The sequence below is a fragment of the Coenobita brevimanus genome, chromosome 24 (assembly GCF_032717465.1).
Source record: "Coenobita brevimanus isolate Jiangsu-jjx chromosome 24, ASM3271746v2, whole genome shotgun sequence".
NCBI lineage: Eukaryota > Metazoa > Arthropoda > Malacostraca > Decapoda > Coenobitidae > Coenobita > Coenobita brevimanus.
Window position 1 is genome coordinate 11,011,530 of NC_136977.1, and position 22,275 is coordinate 11,033,804.

Consider the following 22,275-nt stretch of genomic DNA (forward strand, 5'->3'; position numbering starts at 1 on the left):
GGATCTAGAGCCGGATATAAGTACATTTAAAAATTATCTGTCCATGTAAAAAAATTTATATTTAAGTTGCATTTCCATTATCGGGATCTTTATTGCTGTTACGAATATCTACTTACAATTAATTCGCTACTTCAAAATATTCTTCATTAATTAATTTCTTGTTGAAATTAATGGGCACTATTTTTTTATTTCCCAGGAGTTGGCCACGACAATCTGAAAATAAATTTGTTCATTCTGTATTTTCTGTTTACGTCGGCTGAAGGTGAAAACAGCAGCCATGTTTAGGGGCTTGTGGTGGTGATTCAGCGTCTAAGCGCCCGGAGTTGTGTTTTGATTGTGTAGGGATAATATCCCTTTCTGGTTTTCCTCAAAAATGACAGAATCACAACATGTCATAGAATCCCACGAATATGAAGAGGTCCCAGAGGAGGTAGTAGTAAGTATATGTGGCCATTACAAGGCTCAGGTTCTTTTTGTCGTTTAGAGGTGCAGATGTTCAATATTAGCCTCTTTCTGAGGCGTTTAAGTTTGAAGTGTTTTTGTTGTTTGAACCTGCCATAGTGCCATCCGGAGCAGCTTCCTAGACTAGTTACCTCTTTTTTTTTGGGGGGGGATGGGGGAGGCCAACGGTAGTTCCGTATAGTTACTGCTGATTGGTATCCGTTGCTTATAAACATAACCATGCTTAACCCACAGTATGCCGTTAGTCAGTGTAAGTTTACTCGAGGGCTGTTGGAAGGTATTCAGACACTTTTGGTGAGTTTCTCATTTCAGCCCATACTCAACTTGGTGATAAAGCTATGGTTTCACTTCCCCCCCCCTTTTTTTTTTTTTTTTTCAGGTTGCCACCATTCAGCCACAATTTAGGAAACCCCTCTGACAGTATGGGTCTTACCTTCTACTAACTTTTTTTTTTTTTTTACCATACCGGTATAACTAGTTGTTACAAATGAACAGTAACCTTAGTACAGTGTAATTATTCAATCCAACCTTCACGTGTGAAAAGGGATCAAATGGAGAGGTGATGCTGGAAACACAGATGCACTGGCCAATCAGATTGAAGCAGGGCAGCAAATGAGAGTGCTTCTTTTGGTTCATGTGACACAGACACAAGCAATATGTCTCATTTGTGTATGCAGCCACACCTCTTGAACTTTGAAATTGAAATACAGTACTGTAGTTTAAAAAATGGCTGATGTGGATTTGCTGGCTGTTCTTACAATTACTGGGCATTTCTGAAGAAATTCTGTTAAAATTATTATAGCTTTAGCCAAGAACACAGTTGTGAGATTTTGATCCTTTTTTTTTTTTTAGTATTTAATGTAGTTCCAAGTCACTTCTATGGCTTTTTCATTGCAAATTATTTTGTATTTTACTCTTGAAGATAGCCTAACCTGACCTTCAAAATTAAAATAAGAATAATTTGCAATGAAAGTGCCATAGAAGAAAAGTGCCTTAGAATTGTCTAAAATACCAAAGAAATGGATCAGAATCTCATAATTGTGTTCTTGGCTGAAACTATAGTACTGAAATTTTATTCATTGCCAAACTGTCACAGCCTTTCCTGTAATATTATCTATATGATTTATTTATCATTTGCATATTCAGATATTCTTCTTTAATTAAATAATATTCTAGTAAAGGATTTAGTTAGAAATAAAAGTCGTCATTTTATTTTGAAAGAACTTACCAGATCTGTTTGCTTGCTGTACTGCATAATATTGGAACCAAACAGAATATACTATGGCCGCTGTTTGACGAGTTTTGCTGTTCTTACCTCTGAGTGTGTGCCCTCTAGTTTGCAGCATAAGCCACAATATGACATGGTGTCAGGTTTGTCAGCTCCCAAAGCATTTATTGGCAAGACTGAGTACATTATTCTACTCTGAGGGGGGAAAAGAAGCACTTACATCGTTAGCGTGACTGTGCTGCTGTTGACGTCTGCTTACAGTACCATGGGTGATAATCAGGTACAAGGACCTCTCTCCTTAGAAGGTAATTCAGCTGAAAACTGGGAAGTGTTCTTCCAAGAATTTGAAATATACCTCATTAGCTCAGAAAAAAATGAAAAGAAGGATTAAGTTAAAATTGCCCTCTTACTTCACTGTGGAGGAAGGGAATTATTGGACATTTTCAGTACACTGCCTATTGAGGAAGATGACAAAAAGAATTACAAGAAACTATTTGCTGGCCTTAATGTACATTTTGATCCAAAAAAGTACATAACCCACGAAAGGTATTTATTCAACACAGCCAGATGAGTCGTCTGATATTTTGTCACAGACCTAAGAAAGAGGGCTAAAAATTGCAATTTTGACACACTCAGAGATGAAGTAATCAGAGACAGAATTATTTGTGGCATTCTTAGGGTGGGAACATGGAATGGAATGTGAGAGGAGTGAACGATGAAGTGAGAGAGAGATTGTTCAGGTGCTTGAGGATGCAAAAGTGGATATATGTGGATTGACTGAAACTAAATGATAAGGTGAAAGGGTGAGAGAATGGGAATATGGTGTAGGTATATGTGCGGGAGTCAGTGAGAATGAGAGGGCAAGAGGGGGAGTATGTCTGATGATAAGCAAAAAGTGGAAGGAGAATATAAGAGAGTATGGAACAGTGGGTGCAAGGATTGTATGGGTGAGGATGAAAGTAGGTATACAAGCATGGGCGATTGTATGTGTGTATGCTCCAACAGAGGATTGAGTGGCAAGAGTGAAAGATGAGTTTTGGGCGAGAGTAGAAGCATGTATGGACAAGTTTGAGAGGAGCGAGAGAGTGCTGTTGATTGGAGACATGAATGGCAAAGTTGGGAATGTACGAGTGGTTGGTCAGTGGGGTGTGCCAGCTAAAGTAGATGGGAATGGTAGTGCTTTGGTGGACATCTGTGCTTGTAAGGTTGGCAATAGCCAACACCTACTTTCATCATAAGATGATCCACCGGTATACATGGAGAGTAATGAGGAGGATGGATGGTGAACTTGTTGAACGAAAGGCAATGATAGACTACGTGTGTGTGGATGAGCGAATGAGAAGACAAGTGTTGGATGCAAGAGTGTGGAGAGGGTGAGGGAATGGAGTCTCGGACCATCACTTAGTGATGGCCAAGGTAGAGCTGCAAAGAAAGTGGTTGAGGAGACGAAGGGGAAGACAGGAGGAAGCAGCTCCTGTGAGAAGAGTGGAGAAATTGCAAGATAGTGAGAAAATGGCAGAGTATAAGAGCATAGTGGAAGAAAGATTGGGAAGGCATGAGCTAGAGCAGATGGAAGGGGTGGAAGACGTATGTAAGATATTCACGGAAGAGATAGGCGCAGCGTGTGAGGCGATTTGTGGAGTGAGGAGGAGATGCAAGGGTGTGCAAGGGACAGCATGGTGGAATGATGAGGTGAAACGAGCTGTGGAACAAAAGAAGAGGTTGGCGAGTAGAGGTAGGGGAGAAGATGAGAGAGAGAAGAGAGAGATATATGTGAGCAGGAGAAGGGAGGTTAAGAGACTGGTGAAGGAGAGTAAGAAGAAAGTGGATGAAGAGTTTGGGAGGAATCTGAGTGTGAAATGGAGGGAGAGTAAGAAATTGTTTTGGAAGGAGGTAAAGAAAGTAAGACAGTGTGAAAGGGGAAATAGTAAGGGAGTGAAAGATAGTAATAATAGATTGTTGGTGGAGAAGAGAGAGAAATTGAGGAGATGGAAGGAGCACTTTGAGGATTTGTTGAATGTAGAGAGTGAGAGCAGTGTGAGTATAAGTGGTTGGGGAATGGCTGGGAGAAGAAGAGATGAGAGGAGGGAGGAAGAGATCAGTAGGGCGGAAGTAGTGGAAGCGATGAAGAAGATTAAGCTAGGAAAGGCCCCAGGAATTGATGGAGTGTGTGGTGAAATGCTTAGGTATGGGGGTGAGATTGTTGTGGAGTGGATATGGAAGTTGTGTAGATTGGCTTGGGAAGAGGGAAGGGTTCCAGAGGACTGGAAATCAGGTATAATTGTTCCTCTGTACAAAGGAAAAGGGGAAAGAGAAGTATGTGGTAACCATAGGGGTATTTGCCTTCTTAGTGTGACTGGTAAAATATGTGGTAGAGTACTCATTGATAGGGTTAGGCATATGACAGAGGAGCTAGTTGGAGAAGAACAAGGGGGATTTAGGAAGGGAAAAGGGTGTGTAGATCAGATATTTGTTCTAAGATGTTTAGTGGAGAAGTATCTAGAGAAGGGAAGGAAAGTGTATGCTGCCTTCACAGACTTGGAGAAAGCTTATGACAGAATAGATAGGCAAGGTATATGGAAGGTATTAAGAATATATGGAGTGGAGGGGAAATTGTTGAGTGCTGTGAAGAGTATGTACGAGGGAGCTAGAGCTACGGTGCGAGTGGATGGTGAGCTGAGTGAGTTCTTTGATCTCAGTGTGGGACTGAAACAGGGTTGTGTGATGTCTCCATGGCTGTTTAATATATATATGGATAGGGTTGTAAAGGAGGTGCAAGGTAGGGCAGTGGATGTGGGGCTGGCCCTAATGAATGAGGGTGAGATTTGGAAGCTTCCGGTGTTGCTGTTTGCTGATGATACAGTATTGTTGAGTGAAGATGAATGAGAGTTGCAAGGCTTGGTGAATGAATTTGGGACAGTGTGTAGCAGGAGGAAGCTGAAAGTTAATGTAAACAAAAGTAAAGTTATGGTGTTTGAGAGGAATGAAGTCACAGAGTGTGCAGTGAGGTTGGATGGTGAGGATATGGAGAATGTGAGTGCATTCAAGTACTTGGGTAGTGTGATGAGTAAGGATGGAACTTTGGGGGATGAAGTACGTGAAAAGGTACAGCAGGGAAGGAAGGTTGTTGGTACACTGAAAGCAGTGATGAGAAATAGGGAGGTGAGTATGGAACTTAAGAAGTCACTGCATGATGGTATTGTGATCCCTACCCTGACGTATGGAAGCGAGGCGTGGACCTTGCAAGAGGGGAACAAGTCAAGAGTGAGAGCAGTGGAAATGAGTTACTTGAGAGGAGCATGTGGAGTGACGTGGAGGGACAGGTTGACGAATGAAGAAGTGAAGGAACGTTGTGGGGTAGATGTGGATGTGGTTGAGAAGATTAGGAGAAATACACTGAGGTGGTTTGGACATGTGGAGAGAATGGAGAATGAAAAACTGACTAAGAGGGTGTATGTAGGTGAGGTGGAGGGAGGGAGAGGGAGGGGTAGACCGAGGATGAGGTGAAGGGATGGAGTTGAGAGGTACATGAGGGAGGGGGGGGTGAGTTGGGGGGAGGGTAGTCAAATGGTGGGTGACAGAGTGACTTGGAGGCGTTTTGTCTGCGGCCACCCTTTGCGGGATTAGGGCGTCGGGCTATAGATAGTTAGATAGATAGATTTTTGTTGAGAATCTAAGAGGTTCATTGTTAAGGTTAGATGAATCAACTCTAGATGAAGTGATGAAGCCATGTAGAATTCATGAAGTGAAGAACACATGAAGGAACTGACTGCTGCAGCAAACCCTAAAAGTCACTCAGTCAGGGCCAAGCCTAAGCCTAACCAAGAAGATGTTCAGCTGAGTGGCCCCAGGGGAAGTGAAGACAAATCAAGGTGCAAGTTTTGTGGTTTCTGGCACGTTCTATGTCACGGTTTCTGTCCTGCAGCGGATAGGGAGTGTTTGAAGTGTGGACGACGAGGGCATTTCCAGAGTAGATGCACCTACAAGGGAATGCAGAAACACCCCAAGAGGAACATTCGGCACACCTACAGAGAAGAAGACGAGTCATCTGGGTCTGACACGGGGTGTGAGAAAGCAGTGTCTGGCCTCTACATCTGCAGAAAGGGTTGTGCACCTAAGGTTCATTCTTGTAAGTCACATAGGAGAGGTGAAGAGGATTTCTTTTGCACTTAAGTTTCCTGATCATGATGTTGCATTTAGTGCTCAGTTGGATACAGGAGTGGAAGTGAGTGTAATGCCCAGTAGTATTTATTATAAAATGAAACAAAGATCCAGACTCTTGAGAACAAAGACTGTCCTTGTAGCTTTCACAGGTGACAGAGTAAAACCTATTGGGAAGATTGAGATTATAGGCACCCATGACTCTAAGAAATATCAATTTGTGTTTTATATTGTAGATTTTGAGTGTATTCCTTTACTGAGTAAAAGTACCTGTGAAATGTTAGGTGTGGTAAAGTTAGTAAGACAGCTTGCTGGTGTGTCAAATGCACTCTATGATGTAATCAAGACTAAATACTGTATGCTGATGTTTTTGAAGGTCTGGGATGTCTTAATGGTGCAGTTCATTTAGATACAGACCCTAGTGTAACTCCAGTGGTATTTCCCCTTAGATAAGTTCCTGTGGCTTTACGAGGTTGTCTCAAAGATGAACTACCATAGTTGAGATGGAAAGGCAAGGAGTCATAATCAAAGAAAGTAGTCCAACTGATTGGGTCAATAGTGTGGTTATAGTGGAGAAAGGTGATAAACTGAGGGTGTCTCTGGACCCGAGGGACCTAAACAGAGCTTTAAAAAGACAACACTACCTACTACCCACCATTGAGGAAGTATCCACTGGACTGGCTAATGCTAAGGTGTTTTCTGTACTAGATGCTATCAAGGGTTTTTGGCAAATTCAGGTAGATGGAGTCGTCCAAATTGTATTGACTTTTAACGCATGCTTTGGTAGGTACCACTATCTGCATCTTCCCTTTGGAATCAGCCCAGCACCCAAGATCTATCAGAGGCGTATGCATGAGTTGTTTGATGACTTAAAAGGAGCACCATAGAAATAATCATGGATGATATCTTGATTTATGGCTGTACTGGTGAGGAACACGATGCGAGATTAGACCAGTTCCTACAAAGATGTAGAGAGAAAAACCTGAAGTTCAAGGAAGCTTAAGCTAAAGACTGATCATGTAGAGTACATTGGCCATACACTAACTAAAGATGGATTAAAGCCAGATCCAAAGAAAGTAGAGGTAATTTCTAATTTCCTTGCCCCTAAAGACAAAACTGAACTGTTGAGATTCATGGACATGATAAATTATTTAGCCAAGTTTGTACCAAGAATGTCAGAAATCATTGAGCCTCTAAGAAGATTATTGGAGAAAGATGCTGATTTCAAGTGGGAACAGGTGCAAGAAGAATGCATCAATAAATTTTAGAAACTTATTAGTGAAGCACCAGTTCTAAGGTTCTATGATGTTAGTAAATCAGTCACTCTTACTGTGTATGCTTCTGCTTTTGCAGTTGGAGCTTGCCTTTTACAGGAAGATAAACCAGCAGCCTATGCAGCCAAGTCCCTTACAAAAGCTCAAAAAAGCTATGCTCAAATTGAAAAGGAGCTTCTTGCAATTGTGTTTGAGGCTGAAAAATTCCATTCATACTTGTATGGGAGAACCCAAATCACTGTTGAGTCTGATCATAGACCTTTGGAGACCTTTTTCAAAAACCCACTCTCCTCAGTTCCACCCAGGCTGCAACAAATGCTCCTCAGGCTTCAGAAATATTTTCTGGATGTCAAATATAAAAAGGGTAAAGAAATGTATATTGCTGATGCCTTGAGTAGGGTGACTTGGTCTGAGGAATTAGAAACCACAGGTGATGAAGTTCAAGTGAATTTGGATAGTGTCCCTGATGGAGATTTTTTGCTTGACTTTGGAATGCGTAGAGAAGAAACTAAATAGGACACAAGTTTGCAGTTACTTAAAGAAGTTGCTATGGAGGGTTGGCCTGAAGTTAAAGCACAAACCCCAGTAGAAATTCATGCATACGGTATTGGGACTGTAGAGATGAAATTAGTTATGTGAATTGTCTGTTACATAAAATGAATAGAATTATTGTCCCCAAAGAGTTGAGGAAGCAAGTACAGTACTCAGGAATCTGCATAAATCTCATCAGGGTTTAGAGAAATCATTAAGATTAGCTAGAGACCTTGTGTGTAGCCATTCTAAAGGATACAACACGTTACTGTATTAAATTTTAACCTATCTTTTTCTCTGGTCTTCAGAATTTCCTCATTTTTCCTGACAGTTAAAATTGTTTGAGAGAAAAGGCTGTTTATTTGCGAGGAGTTCATTTTGTATCATTTATAAAAGCTCCAACATTCCACGGACCTAGCTCCAGCCCTGGCCCCAACACAACATTTACCCCAAATAACAAAACTTTTCCACACACTCAAGAGACTAGTTAGCAAGATCAATCCTCTCACACCCAACAATCTCTACAGACTCTTCTTGATACACCGAGTGCATGAAATCAGCACTGTCTCGAAGTCTTCCTTTAATAACCACCATATCTTATGCACCCACTTATCACAAATACTGTACCGCACAAGATGGAGTTACTTCCCACACCCTTGTGAAAACCCCCACATTGGCACTCTCCCTCTGCTTTGACAGTACCGCCACCAGCCCTAGATTATTAAAAAAAAAAAAAAAAAAAAAAAAAAAAAAAAAATCACGTCACATAACATCAGAAAAGATTGTTGTTTTGTAGAAAAAGCATGTTTGAACCATCATCATCATCATCGTCATCGTTGATGATTGTGTGACCTATTTTACTGGATGTACAGTTTAATAGTTCTGCTTTTGTCTCATTGGTGGGATTTAGCATTGAGATGATGAAGATTATTGTTATTGTCATCAGTATTATTCATTTTTGTAACTGGCAGAGTTAAAAAGCATGATGCCACCTTATGGAATGGGATTTTATAATAGACACTGAAAATGTTATGACCTATTCTGGTTATTGGGAAATTGACTCATTTCAATTTTCTCTTGCTTTTAGTTGTGCATTACCATTTCTCATTGCAGTGCAAGCCATGGTTGAATTGAACACACACACACACACACACACACACACACACACACACACACACACACACACACACACACACACACACACACACACATATACGGTAATCCCTGTACTTTCCAGACGCCCACTTTCCAGACTGCCCACTTACTGGACATTGTGGGCCTGGACCTTCGGAACCCAAAAATGGCCAAAAAAAGTAAAAATCCCCCCCAAATCCGAATTTTTTCCCACCTATAATTTGAAATTGCCGCGCACTGTGCGGCACCAAGCAGCAGTTTACACCATGGCCCCTTTACCCCTTCCTTCTTCCCTCCTCCCCCCTCCCCAGTCACGGTTGCCATTTGGTATTTTTCATTACCAAATGTAGGCCAATTTGGTACTGAAAAGTTCGTTTGGTAGTGAATCAGCATGCTCCATTATCAAACAGATTTTTCACATGTATGAAGATACAGGTCTCCCTCGTTTTACGATTGGTATGCGTTCCTAGAAAGGCAATCGTAAACCGAAATATCGTAAAGTGAAATTAAGGTTTAATGGGATAAATAGGGATGCATTCCTGGACTCGTGTATAAGGAACCCAGGACCCATACAAGTGATCTAATATGCAATAATAATGATGATGTTTTATGTATTGTAGAGTTGTGCTTGTCTCCCCAGCTTTCTTAATGTTGACAGCATGCTTTATAACAGTCGATACAGTCGACTGTGCAAGTCTCATGGAACGAGCGATGGAGTTTGCCCCCTCACCTGCTTCGTGCTGCGTCACAATATTAAGCTTAGACTCCAGGGTTAAGGACATTCTTGCTTTCTTTGGCTTCATATCACCAGCACCAGATGTTGCAGGGCGTTTACAAGACATCACAGTGGTGGCACTAGGGGTGCAAAATATGAAGAACAGGAGAAATAGTAATATCATGGGCACTGATGCACACAGATGCACAGAGGTTGTATGCTGAACAAGCATGTGGGTGAGACTGGCAAAAGCACTGGAAACTGTGTGGGTGGGGCGGGTATGCCACGCATCTCTCAGCTGATCTGCCTGTGAGTGCAGGATTTCCACATGCCCAATCGTAAATGTGAGGGAGCTCAATCGTAAAATGAACACTTGGTACTAAAGAAGAAGGATTGTAAATGCGAAATATCGTAAAACAATACAACGTAAAACGAGGGAGATCTGTATAGAGAATGGTGACGGTGGACTGTCTGCTTTCTTTGATTAATCTGCTAGCATACATAGTGCAAAAATAAACATGCTGCTAATTATAAGGAGAGTGATTATTTCCATTTGTACATATAATTAGTGAAGTATAAATGCTTCCTTTAAGAATCTGGTAATGAAAAGTTAAATTTGATAATGAAAATTGAGGAGTTTGGTAATGTGGTCGAGTTCAGATCTGGCAACCCTGTCCCCAGTTACTGCCTAACCTTCGTTCAGGGAAGACGTCCATCGCAGTGGATGCCACAAGTGCTCTTTTTTTATGAATAATCAGTGAATAAACTGCAATACCTCGCCACTAGTAGACCACATGGGAATTTACAGTGTTGTGCAGTGTTAAGAAATTAGAATTTAGAGTGCAAAGGATTAAGTGTGGAGTGCAAAGTGGTGGTTGAAACTGCCGGTTGAAACTGGTATGGTGCAATTAAGAAGAATGTGCAGTGTTAAACAGTTATAACTCACAGTGCAAAGAATAAAGTGTAGCACAACACTGGATTACTATACGTGCTTCAAGAGCATTTTCAAAACTACCAGAGCCTTAGAGAGTTAGAGGCGGCGGCCACAGACGTGCTGTAAGTACAGTCCCCAGTACACTGCTAGGCCTAAGTATTTTCCATACTTCTAATTCCTCATTCTCTGGTTCCTTTTCATTTATTTCACGCTTTATGTCCATTATTGGTGTGAATAGGGTCTTAAATAGGTTTAAATAAGTGCTATGCATGTCCGCTAGGGAGTTATTTAGGTGGCTTTCAAAGTTAGGCTGAGTTAGGGTCCTTAAGTACCAATCCAGGAGCCAGGGGCCCACTTTCTGGACGGGACCACTTTCCGGACATGCCTTTGGCTCTATGACATCGGATAGTGGAGGGATTACTGTATATATATATATATATATATATATATATATATATATACCGTATACATATATAGTTTGTAGGAGCCTCTGTGGTACAGTGGTAGAGTGTGCGTTTCGCACGCTGGTGAGCGAGGGCTCGCCTCCTGCCAGAGTTGTAAAAACTTTGGGAAGCGTTCACCGAGCCACTTGCTACTTTGGCTGACACAAAGGGTGCTGTGGTTGAACCAGTGTCACATATTAGTATGCTTGCACCCAGTCGGCTTAAGGCAGGCCGATTACACTTGGTTCACAGACTACACACACATCCAAAACCACTACAACACTACAATCACACTCACAAGCACTTCTCACCCTACATACAGTTTCTACCAGACAGCCTAAGCCACTGGGTGGAGATAAATTGGCTGTATTGTCCCTGCTTCGGTAGGGATAGGCCGGTCCTGCAGGGGACCTCAACGGCTGATGATGATGATGATGATATATAGTTTGTATATAATGCATATCCTTGAGTATAATTCTTTACCAGTACATATATATATATATATATATATATATATATATACAGTATATATATTTATATATATATATATATATACAGTATATATATATATATATATATATATATATATATATATATATATATATATTTTGCCAGACGCCTCAATCCCATTTGGGGTGGCCACAAACAAATCGCCTCCAAGTCGCCCTGTCCCCTGCCATTTCACTGCCCTGCTCCCAACTCACACCCCCCTCTCTCATATACCTTTCCACCCCATCCCTCCATCTCATGCTCATCCTCCCCCTCCCTCTTCCCCCCTCCACCTCACTCACATACACTCTCCTCGTCAGTCTTTCATCCTCCATCCTCTCCACATGGCCAAACCACCTCAGTGTGTTCCTCATAACGCTTCCTATCACATCCACATCAACACCACAATGCTCCTTTATATTCTCATTCGTCAGCCTGTCTCTCCATGTGACTCCACAGGCTCCTCTTAAATAACTCATTTCCACTGCTCTCACTCTTGACTTGTGTCCTTCCAACAACGTCCAAGCTTCACTTCCATACGTTAGAGTTGGTATCACAATACTGTCATGTAGTAACTTTTTCACTTCCATGCTCACTTCCCTGTTTCTTATCACTGCTTTCAAAGAACCAGCAACCTTTCTTCCCTGCTGTACTCTTTCAAGCACTTCACCCTCCAAACCTCCATCCTTACTCATCACACTAGCCAAGTACTTAAACGTACTCACATTTTCCAATTCCTCACCATCCAACCTCGCTGTACATTCACTGACTTCACCTCTCTCAAAGACCATCACTTTATTCTTCCCTACATTCACCTTTAGATTCCGTTTCTTACACACTCTCCCAAACTCATCCACCAAGCCTTGCAGCTCCCCTTCGTCTTCACTCAACAACACAGTATCATCTGCAAACAACAGTACAGGGAGTTTCCAAACACTGTCCTCTCTCACCAGGGACACTCCAACAACCACTACAGTACAACCCCACAGTACGCAAGTTCCGAGTACGCGATCTGTCTTGTACGTGAAGACCCCCCCCCCCCCCCCTTTTTTTTTTTTTTTTTTTTGTATGCGAATTGAACTCCTTGTCAGCGAGACGGGCAGCTAAGAGTGGTCCAAATCCGGGGTTACCCCGAGTACGCGACATTGCCCCCCCAAGAAATGATAACGGGTGAAGATAAGCAGCCATATTCTTGTTGGTTTATTTAAGCCATATCCTTGTTAATTTACTTAGTAAAGCCATAATCTTGTTGGTTTACTTTATATTAGGTAAAATGTCTTAGATACTTTCCCTGTATAGCACAATACTTAGGTCTGATGGGTGTTTCAAGGGTTGCCCATGAAGGGGGGTGCCGCCCATATATAATTTTTCCCATAAGTTTATGTATTCACAGTATGCAAATTCCTAGCACGCGACGTCCTCTGCCACCCACGTAGGTGCGTATTAGAGGGATGTACTGTATATATATATATATGTATATATATATATATATATATATATATATATCTCCACTCCCTTGATGTAGTGCTGCCTACTTCTTGCTTAGCCTTTATCATTCTTTTTCTGTGCCTTCCCTCCTCTCTTCCTATTTCTCCTATCTTTCCTGTCACTTCTTATTGCTTTTGTTTCCTTCACAGGATGCTTTACATTGAGTGACAAGCCAAATGGTTTCCTGTAAGCCAAGAAACCATTTACAGCGCTGTGTGGTAACCATATAACCAAACCATACATGCTCCCTATGTGTCAACAAATGGGTTGGTAGAGGGTTAGTGCCCATCCCCATAAAACAACTCAAATGGCCGCCCCTTATGGGATTATGATGTCTGGCAGTAGATAGATAAACAGATATAGTTTGTATATACTGCATATCCTTGAGTATAATTCTTTACTGGTACTGATATCTTGAACCCTAATGCAGTGTAATTTATATCTTGCAGGAAATGTCATACTAATATTTTGAACCCTAATGCAGTGTAATTTATATCGTGCAGGAAACATCATACTAATATATTGACCCCTAATGCAGCGTAATTTATATCTTGCAGGAAACGTCATACATGTGTGGAGAATGTTTTCAGCTCTTCCCAACCACAGAGGGTTTTAACAAACACCACTGCCAAGTAACAGAGGTGGAAAGTGTTGGGAATCAGGAAGGCCAAGACCATGATCCATCTACCTCTTGTGTTAGAACAGGTCTTACCGCAGTTTAGAAGCAGTACTTTTTTTGTAGTTGTACTGGTGGAACAATTACAGTATTGTATATTCATTGTATTAAAAAATCAGCTTGCATGTCTTTACTCGAGTTATTTATTGATTTACATTTTAAATTTAATTTCTCCTGTTTCTGATTAGATACTCATGAGTTCCCATGTTCTTGTGTGTATAGACTTAAAGAAGATGTACTTAAGAATTTGCTCGTATGTCACTACAGTACAAGTGCAGTTGGTTGGGGCCATTAATTTATATAAAAAAAAAATTTAAACAGAAGTGTGGGAGGCTGGGGAGTCAGAAGCAGCCATGGAAGAGGCAGTGGCAAGCATTCTTGGAGAGAGGATGAAGCTCACCTCAGCCCCCCAGAGAAGTGAAACTTCACAGCTGAAACGTACCCTTATTATATCAGAAGAGAACTCAGTTGAACATCATATTGAGCCAGTATTGCAACACCCAGGAGAGAACACAGTTCAAATAGAACTTGAAAGGCACATGGATGGTGTTGAGATTCCATCAACCAATTTATATGTTTATGACAATGCCTCTTATCTGCACAAGTTAATGAAGGATAATACGTTTGGCAGGAGAGTACGTCATGATGCTCCCTACACTGATCGTTTAGGTTGGTTAGAATTTTGTGGTTCCCATTTTCAGCAGAGGACTTTCCCCTTCCCCCCTCTAGATACATTTATTTTGTTTTAGATAACCTCGGACTGTTGTATTCCATTTAACTGAGCCTTCAAGTGGAAGAGTTAATGAAGACTAGCTACACTTATATCTAATGTTTCCAAGTTCAAAAAGTCTATTTTGATTTGTATGCAGTCATCTAAACCCTGGATATAGCAAGAATAACACTAAAAATGTCATCAGGTTGAGGTTGATTTCATGCCAGTGGGTTTCCCTGTGAAATTTCCATTACTGCTAACCCACTCGTAATGACAAAGATCCTTACTAGAAATTTGATGTAAAATGTAGAAGTTTGTCACTGTGGCTCATTTTGTTTCATTTTATTCATAAAGGCTCCAACATACAAGCATGCATCAGCCTTGATTGCCTCATGGCAACTCTCCATGCTGTTCGATCTCTGGCAGCCTCCCTGTTCAGTCCCATTTCCTTGAGGTCACACTATGATCACATCCGAGATCTTTTTTCAGTCTGCATCTTGCAGCCCTTATCCTCAGCATTCACACCTCTCACACTGTTCACACAGTTGTTATCCTTTATCCACTGCATGGCCAAACCATGTCAGTTGGCCCCTTCGCATCACAACACTAATACATGTGAAGTCCCATCCTACCTCAGCTCTTCATCTCCCCCCCCCCACCTGTCTTTCTGGGATAAATTACATATCCATCTAGTCATTTTCATCTCTGTATGTTTGAATGTCCTCTTCCTTTACTGCTCAGGTTTCACTACTGCATAGCATTACACTCCCAAAAAATGCTATATACAAGGACCCTGTAGCACAGAGAGCCATTTCAGTGTCAAGAGGGGCAAGAGCTCCCTGAACTTCTTCCAACCACCACTCATTACCCTAGCCACTCCAGCCGTATCTCCAGCACATAACATGTCTCCGGATAAAAAAATTCCACCATACACTCAAGAGACTCGAGCAGGGTTAGTCCTTAACCCGTGGATTGTGCAATTTCCTTTTTTTATCCCACCCCGTCGTGCACAAAAAACAAAGGAAACATTTTTTTTCTTATAGTTTTTTATGATAAACTTAAAGATAAACATCCAGGGCATTATCTGGTGAAAAGAAAAAAAACCCTCTCTCTTTCACTCTCTGTCCGTCTTTGCACAGGGCCATGCATAAGTTTACGCACGGGAGTAGTGAAAAAATGAAAAAAAAAAAAAAATCAATTTTTTGTTTTGTTTTTGTGTATTATGAACTTGAAGATAAGCATCTAGGGCATCATCTAGTGAAAAGAAAAAAATCTCTCTCTCTCTCTCCGTCTTTGCATAACGTCATGCGTAAATCTGTGTAGGGGTCGAGTTGTTTACGGTGATGCACAGCCAGCACAGCCTGAGCTGTGGCTCGCAACACGACACTGCCCAGCCTGAGCTGTGGCTGGCAATCCATGGGTTAACTGCTTATCAGTGTCTGCATGCTTCCCCTCTACACACTGCAGACACAAAATCAGCATTATTTCACAGCCTGCCTCTAATGTCACTACATCTTTTATGCACCCACAGATCGCAAACACTGCACAAGATGGAGTTACTTCCCATACCCTGCACATGGCCAAACTCCCTCTGTTTTAACAATAACACCATGAGCCATAGATGTCATCACTTTGATTTTATCTGCATCCACTATCATTACCGTTCTATCCCACTCCATTTCTCCACTCCCTGAATCGTTTCTTTGCTTCTCTTTCATTCTCTGCAGTCAACACCATGTCATCAGCATACAAGACCTCCCATGGGAGTTCATATCTGAGATCACATGAGAGAACTTCAGGCACAATGATAAACAGGAAGGGGCTTATAACTGACCCCTGATGCGGACCAGCATTCATGGAAAAGTCATCACTCAGACCTATATTTACTCACACTAGTTGGGAGCACCCTGATACATTGCTGTAACCACTCTTAATCAGCCACTCCTTGATCCCAAGCTTTTTCATTGCCCACTTCATCACCTACCTAGAAAATTTGTCAAAGGCCTTCTCAAATCAACAAAAACAAAGTACAGCCCTCTCTTCCTGTGTATTTTTCCTGAAGTTGTTGTACAGTGAATACTGCATCAGTGGTATCTTTTCCTGGTATAAACCCAAGCTGCATTTCACCAGTACCATATTCACTCTTTCCTTTATCATACCTTACAGGATTCTCCAGTACCTTTATTATTTGATCCAAAAGTTTTATGCCTCTGTTACTTCCACTTTCCAGGGCATCACCTTTCACCTTATTCACATTTACAGTCATGCTTTTCAGTCATTTGCCTGAAACAACACACTCATATATAGTTAAATTTATCAAATCATAACTAAACCCAGTACCCATTCTAGTATCTCCTGAGGCCTTTGACATCTCTGGAGTCATCTCAGACACCTGCTACCTTCCCTAACTGCATCCTCCTGATCCCTCTGGTCGCAGTGTCAGCATCAACCAAAATCCAAGGGCCAAATACTGATTCCACTTACACCAAACCTTCCCTGTTTCATTGAAACCTTATTCAGCAGCTGTCTAGAATTTTCTCTCCAAGCATCATTAATATCCTCACTGTCTACAACCCCTTTTCCATTCCTGGAAAAATTTTCTTTTTAACTGCAGCTTCTACACCCTCATCATACCACCATGTTACCTGTTTTGGTGGGTCCCCTGTCCATCCACACATTGAATGTGTAATTCTCAAGCAGTTGTTCTTTAGAGCTCTTTACTGCTCATTAACATTTCTGTCTATGGCTTCCTGTTCAGTCACCACTCTGCTTAACTATAGAAGGCGTCCCTTGCTGCTTGGTTTTCAATTTCCATATTTTCCTCCTGGGTGCATAGGTCCCTTTCTTCACTACCTAGTTCTTTAGTACCGTGTCACATATCAGTAATTCATGTTGCTGCATACACTTTCACTCCCTATAACTTTCACATCTTTCACTAGCCTCCTCCTTGAATGATATTACCCTCAGAATTGTATGTAATCAGTCTGCTCTCTCTTTTCCATAAAACTGTGTTGAACATATTCATGTTTATTGCCTCTTTGAACTCTAGTATCCTATCACCTTCCACATTCCTTTTACCATATGAATATCCCCTGTGCATCCCCTTCATATCCTTGTGTTGCCACACCCATATGACCATTTAAATCCCCACCCAAACCTACAATCCCATCATCCCCCATACCACTGACCAACACATTCATATCATCCTAGAATCTGTCCTTTTCTTCATCATTCATCATCCAAGCCTATCTTTGGAGTATATGCCAATATTACTTTAACCAGAAGTCTTCCAAACAATATTTACAATGGTGTATTTCTTTCATATATTCCCACTACATTCATAACATATTCCACCCATTTCTGTTTGACATGCACACCCACACCACCATATCCATCCACACTTCCCTTCCAGAATAATTCTTACCAAATAATCCTTCCCAAGAATTCTTTTCTGATTTTCTTCTTAATCTAACCTGTATGCAGCAAACATCACCCATCTTCTGCTCAAGATCTCCACATGTTTCCCTCCCTGTATCTCTGAAGCTGCCCATATTCCAAGATGCCACTCAAAATCTCGTGGGTGCTTTAGTGCCCTCAGGCTTGCCTCTTACAGTTGGCAACTTTGTCATAATCAGTACTTAAGGAGAGGACAGATCACAGGTCCCACCTGCCTGCACAGCCCCATGTCCAGGCAGGGGATCAGGGACACATAGTCCACCAGCTGTTGCCAGTGTCTGTGGTGGGAGGAATTTGGGTACTGTATATCAACCTTGATTTAGTTGCTGTGATTCTGATCATTTTACTCTTACTTTAGACATGGAATTAAAACTTATTCTAACTTAATGGTAATATGTTAATGTGGGGGGGGGGGAATGTCTGTTTCGTAATTCATGAAGCAATAGTACTCAAATATTAGTATTGAGAAGCCCCCATAAGTTGTGGGTTTAAATTCATAAACACCATTATAACTATGGTATGTTTTCCCAGGAAGGACAAGGAATGGAAAGCCCAGAGTCTTGCCATGTCTCCTGTCCTTCCAAGAAAAAAAATTTCATCTATGATAGGAAAGCTGTCATTAGTTAAATATGTTTCAGTCGAAAGGAAAAGGTAGGGAGAGTGCTATGCATGTCCGTTGTTCTTCCTGCAAAACGTATCTGAGTTATGACAGGGAATGTGTATATTTATAGATAAAGAGTGATTGGTGAAAAGGATAACTAGATCTGATGTGAGAGGTGTAAGGCTGAGAAGAATACCACAAATTGGATGGATGGACAGTGTGAAGAGAACATTAGGTGAAAGAGGGATGTCTGTAGAGCAAGGAAGAGTGGCTGCATGTGACAGGGATGAGTGGAGAGAAATTGTGAATGCGTAAATGGTGACGCGGCCCAGATGGGATGTTCTTCCACGTCTGGTCTGATCAGCTGATTGGGTCAGGTGCGGGGAATGGGACGGGCCCATTGTGACGTGGCAGTGGTAAACTAACTTAGCTGTCAGGCCCTGCCGTGGATGTCATTGGATTGCAGTGTGCAGCTAACCCTCCTGCCATGAGAAGCAGTCGCTTCTCCCTGTAGAGGCTAAGATACAAGTAAATGTGTATTGAGTGGATGAGTAATTTGGTGAGTGTGTCTTCCTGTTTCGGTTACCCCTGTAGGGGAAAAAAGCCTTAGTATATAAATATAGTTAAGTGACCTTATTATTTGAGTTCATTTGTTGTGAACCCGAATTTCTTTCCTGTGTAAACCCCTTTTCTGTAAGAGGAAAATGGTTTTAATCAGTGGGGCTATATATGGAATGAAGGATATTGAGAAACGTTATTCAAATTACCATATAATTACGATATAGAAAACCACAAGATATGATTGCTATGTACAGTAGATATACTTTGGCTAATGATGAGATATTATAGTTGGTTTTACTGTGCCGTGGTAGGTTGGAGGGAGGGGGAAAAAATAACTCATAAGCTGTTATAACATGGTTATGTGGAGCTTCAATTTAGTAGGTGCTGTAATTAATATTTTCACATTTCATTAGGACCATGGGACAATAAATCAAGTCGCTACTTGATCCAGCTCCTAAAGGAATACCCCAAGGCATACTTTATTCTTGACAAGGAGATGAAAAGAACAGAGGCATGGGAGATCATCCGACATAGACTGGCTGAAGCTGGATACCAGTTTACAGTGCTGCAGGTAATGTCTTAGTCTGATGATTTCATGTACTGTATTAGTATAAAGTAGCGTATTCTTGCTACATCCTGACCATTTCATTCAGTCAAGATAAGACCTCATAGTGATGGGATTAATGAAGGCTAACTATAACCTCTTTAGTTTGAATATTCTTTCCAGTGCTGAATAAAACTGTCAAGATTGTAATGATAAAATAAAATAATGATATTCTGTTTCATTTGATGGCAGGGGTTAGTGATTTCTTAAAGGATTCTTTAGCTACTACAGTACAGTATATCTAGATTTATTTGCATTGTGCTCATTATACCTTGAGGTATATAGTCATCATCCTTATCATCTCCAAGGACTTGCTGTCTTTTTGAAACCTCCGAGTAAGGGTTCATTTGTTCGTATCGTTTATAAAGACTCCATCATGCCTGCATGGATTGGCTTTTTTCACCTAATGGCAGCTGTCCACGCTGCTTAATCTCAGGCAGCCTCCCTATTTAGTCACTCTATGACCACATCTCAGGTCTTTTTCAGTCTGCCTCATGCAATTTTACCCTCGACGGTGGCTGTATCAATATTGTGCCGTCGCATCGCATGCAATTGCCGAAATTTTTGTTTGGTGTTTTACTAACATTCCATTGACTTACCCACAACTAATGCAAAAAGAATTAGGTTCATGTCTAGTACTGTTCTCGTGAAAGAAACAATCAAACACAGAGATATTTTTGCATGTCACAATTTCCGTCAATTTCGTGCCGTTGCATCGCATGCGATCACCACAATTTTTGTTTGGTATTATAACATTTGTCAAAGTAGTGGAAGAAATGGTATGGAAACTGCTGTATTGGATATCATTGTTGTGAAAGTTTACACTGACTTTACCATTCATGCCCACTATCTCTACTGTCTCATCCCTCCTCTCTTCCCCTTTCCCCAGACTGCCTGAGTAGCCAACCCAAGATTTCTAGCTGCTGCCATTTTTATTATCATTCAGATTGATGCTTCTTACATGTTTTAAGGCTTTTCATTGATTGATCAGTGTACAAGGTGCTACCGAAAACTTCCCTAAAATTTGGAAGCAGGGTGGAAGCCCCTTGTCGTATGGTGTGTGAATGCTAGGTGGCAGTGCAAACACCCTTTGTTTATTGGTGTGTCAAGTGGCATTGTGCAGGATGGATGCTGTTGCTGCATGTGTGTGCTGTTTTATAGCTGTATTTGGGTTAGTTTTGTGAATTTTGTGATCTTAAGATGGAGGATGCAAAAGAGCAATGTGTGTTCATCAAGTTTTGTGTGAAAGTTAGGAACAGTTTGGCAGAAACTCATTAAGATGTTAAAACAAGCATTTGGTGACAGTACTTTGAGGGTTATGGGGTTACACAAACCTGCGACTGGTTTAAGCATTTAAAAATGGACAAACGTCAGATGATGATGCTTGTTTTGGTGGCCCTTCCACCAGTTCAGCTTCTGACAGTGTGGCCAAACTTCATGCAACCATCCCTGAAGATCACAGGAGGACAGTTCACAATGCTTGTGAAATTGTTAGCATATCATATGGAAGTTGCCAATGCATTTTTGACATGAGACGAATTGCTGCCAAGCTATGATGGATGAGCAAAAGCACCATTGTGTGGAAGTCTGCCTAGAGCTCAAGGAAGTGGCTAGAAATGACCCTAACTTCCTCTTAAGTGTCATTACTGGTGATGAAAGCTGGGTTTATGGCTATGACTCAGAAACCAAACAACAGTCATCACAGTGGAAGAGCCCAGCTTCACCTTATCAAAGAAGGCACGTCAGGTCAAGAACAGTATGAAGTCAGTGCTCATTGCTTTCTTCGACATGGAGGTCATTGTTCATGAGGAATTCACTCCTCAAGGAGAGACTGTAAGTGCAAAGTCCTACTGTGGTATTCTGCGACAGCTTCGGGAGGTTGTGAGACATAAACGTTCAGACAAGTGGCACCCAAAGAAATGGGTGCTTCACCATAACAGTGCACCAGCACACACACACCCTTTGTTTTTCAGCAATTTTTGGCATCAAGAAAAATGCCGGTTGTCCCCCCCCCCTTTATTCATCAGATTTGACCCCCTGTGATTTTTCCTCTTTCCGAAAATGAAAATCCAGCTGAAGGGACTAAGATTTGACACCATTGAGGAGAGCCAGGAGGAATCACAGAAGGTCATGAACAAGCTGATGCTCAAGAACTTCCAGAATGTGTTCCAATTGTGGGAGAAGTGCTGGGATTGATGACTGCACACCCAAGGAGACTACTTTGAAGTGGACGGTGATGATTAGGACGATGTTAGATTTTTTCCTTCTTTAGTCCTTCCTCTTCTGTCTTTCTTTCCATCATTCTTTCCTCCTCTTTCTGTCTACTGGTGACTCTACACTCCCTCTTCTGTCTTTCTTTCCTTTGTTCTTTCCTCTTCCTTCTGTCTGTGGGTGACTCTACACTGAGTGACAAGCCAAATGGTTTCCTGTGTATAAGGAAACCATTTACTACGTATACCATATAACCAAATTATGAGCCCTGGTGGCTTAGTGGGTAATTGAGGCGCTTCAGTCTCATTGAGCCAGTGCAGGTTTATATCCAAGGGATGGTTGGGGTTTATTGCTCATGTAATGCTACTCAGGTTGAGTGAGGCTGGCCGCTCTCATCTTAAATGTCAGGACGAACTTGCCTAGCCCCGGGCTTCTACACTCCTCATGGGGCAACACAAGATTGTATGATGGATATGTGGATGGATGTCAGGTTTTGGGAACATTTTTTTTTTTTTTTTTTTTTTTTTTTTTTTTTTATGTGTCCGACTCTGGGCATAGGCTTCACAGCCTGCTATCAAGACCCAGCAGCCCTCCT

At 41.5% G+C, this 22,275-nt stretch overlaps 1 protein-coding gene across 1 annotated transcript in view; it reads left to right on the plus strand.

Annotated features, from left to right (window-relative positions):
* Positions 1-347: 347 nt before the first annotated feature.
* LOC145393549 (uncharacterized) overlaps positions 348-22,275 on the plus strand; it is a 252,668-nt gene continuing 230,740 nt past the window's right edge. The window contains exons 1-4 of the mRNA XM_080267700.1: positions 348-436; positions 13,417-13,564; positions 13,857-14,204; positions 19,279-19,436. Coding sequence (XP_080123826.1) covers positions 374-436; positions 13,417-13,564; positions 13,857-14,204; positions 19,279-19,436 — 717 coding nt within the window. The 5' untranslated portion in view covers positions 348-373. The remainder of the gene's footprint in view (positions 437-13,416; positions 13,565-13,856; positions 14,205-19,278; positions 19,437-22,275) is intronic.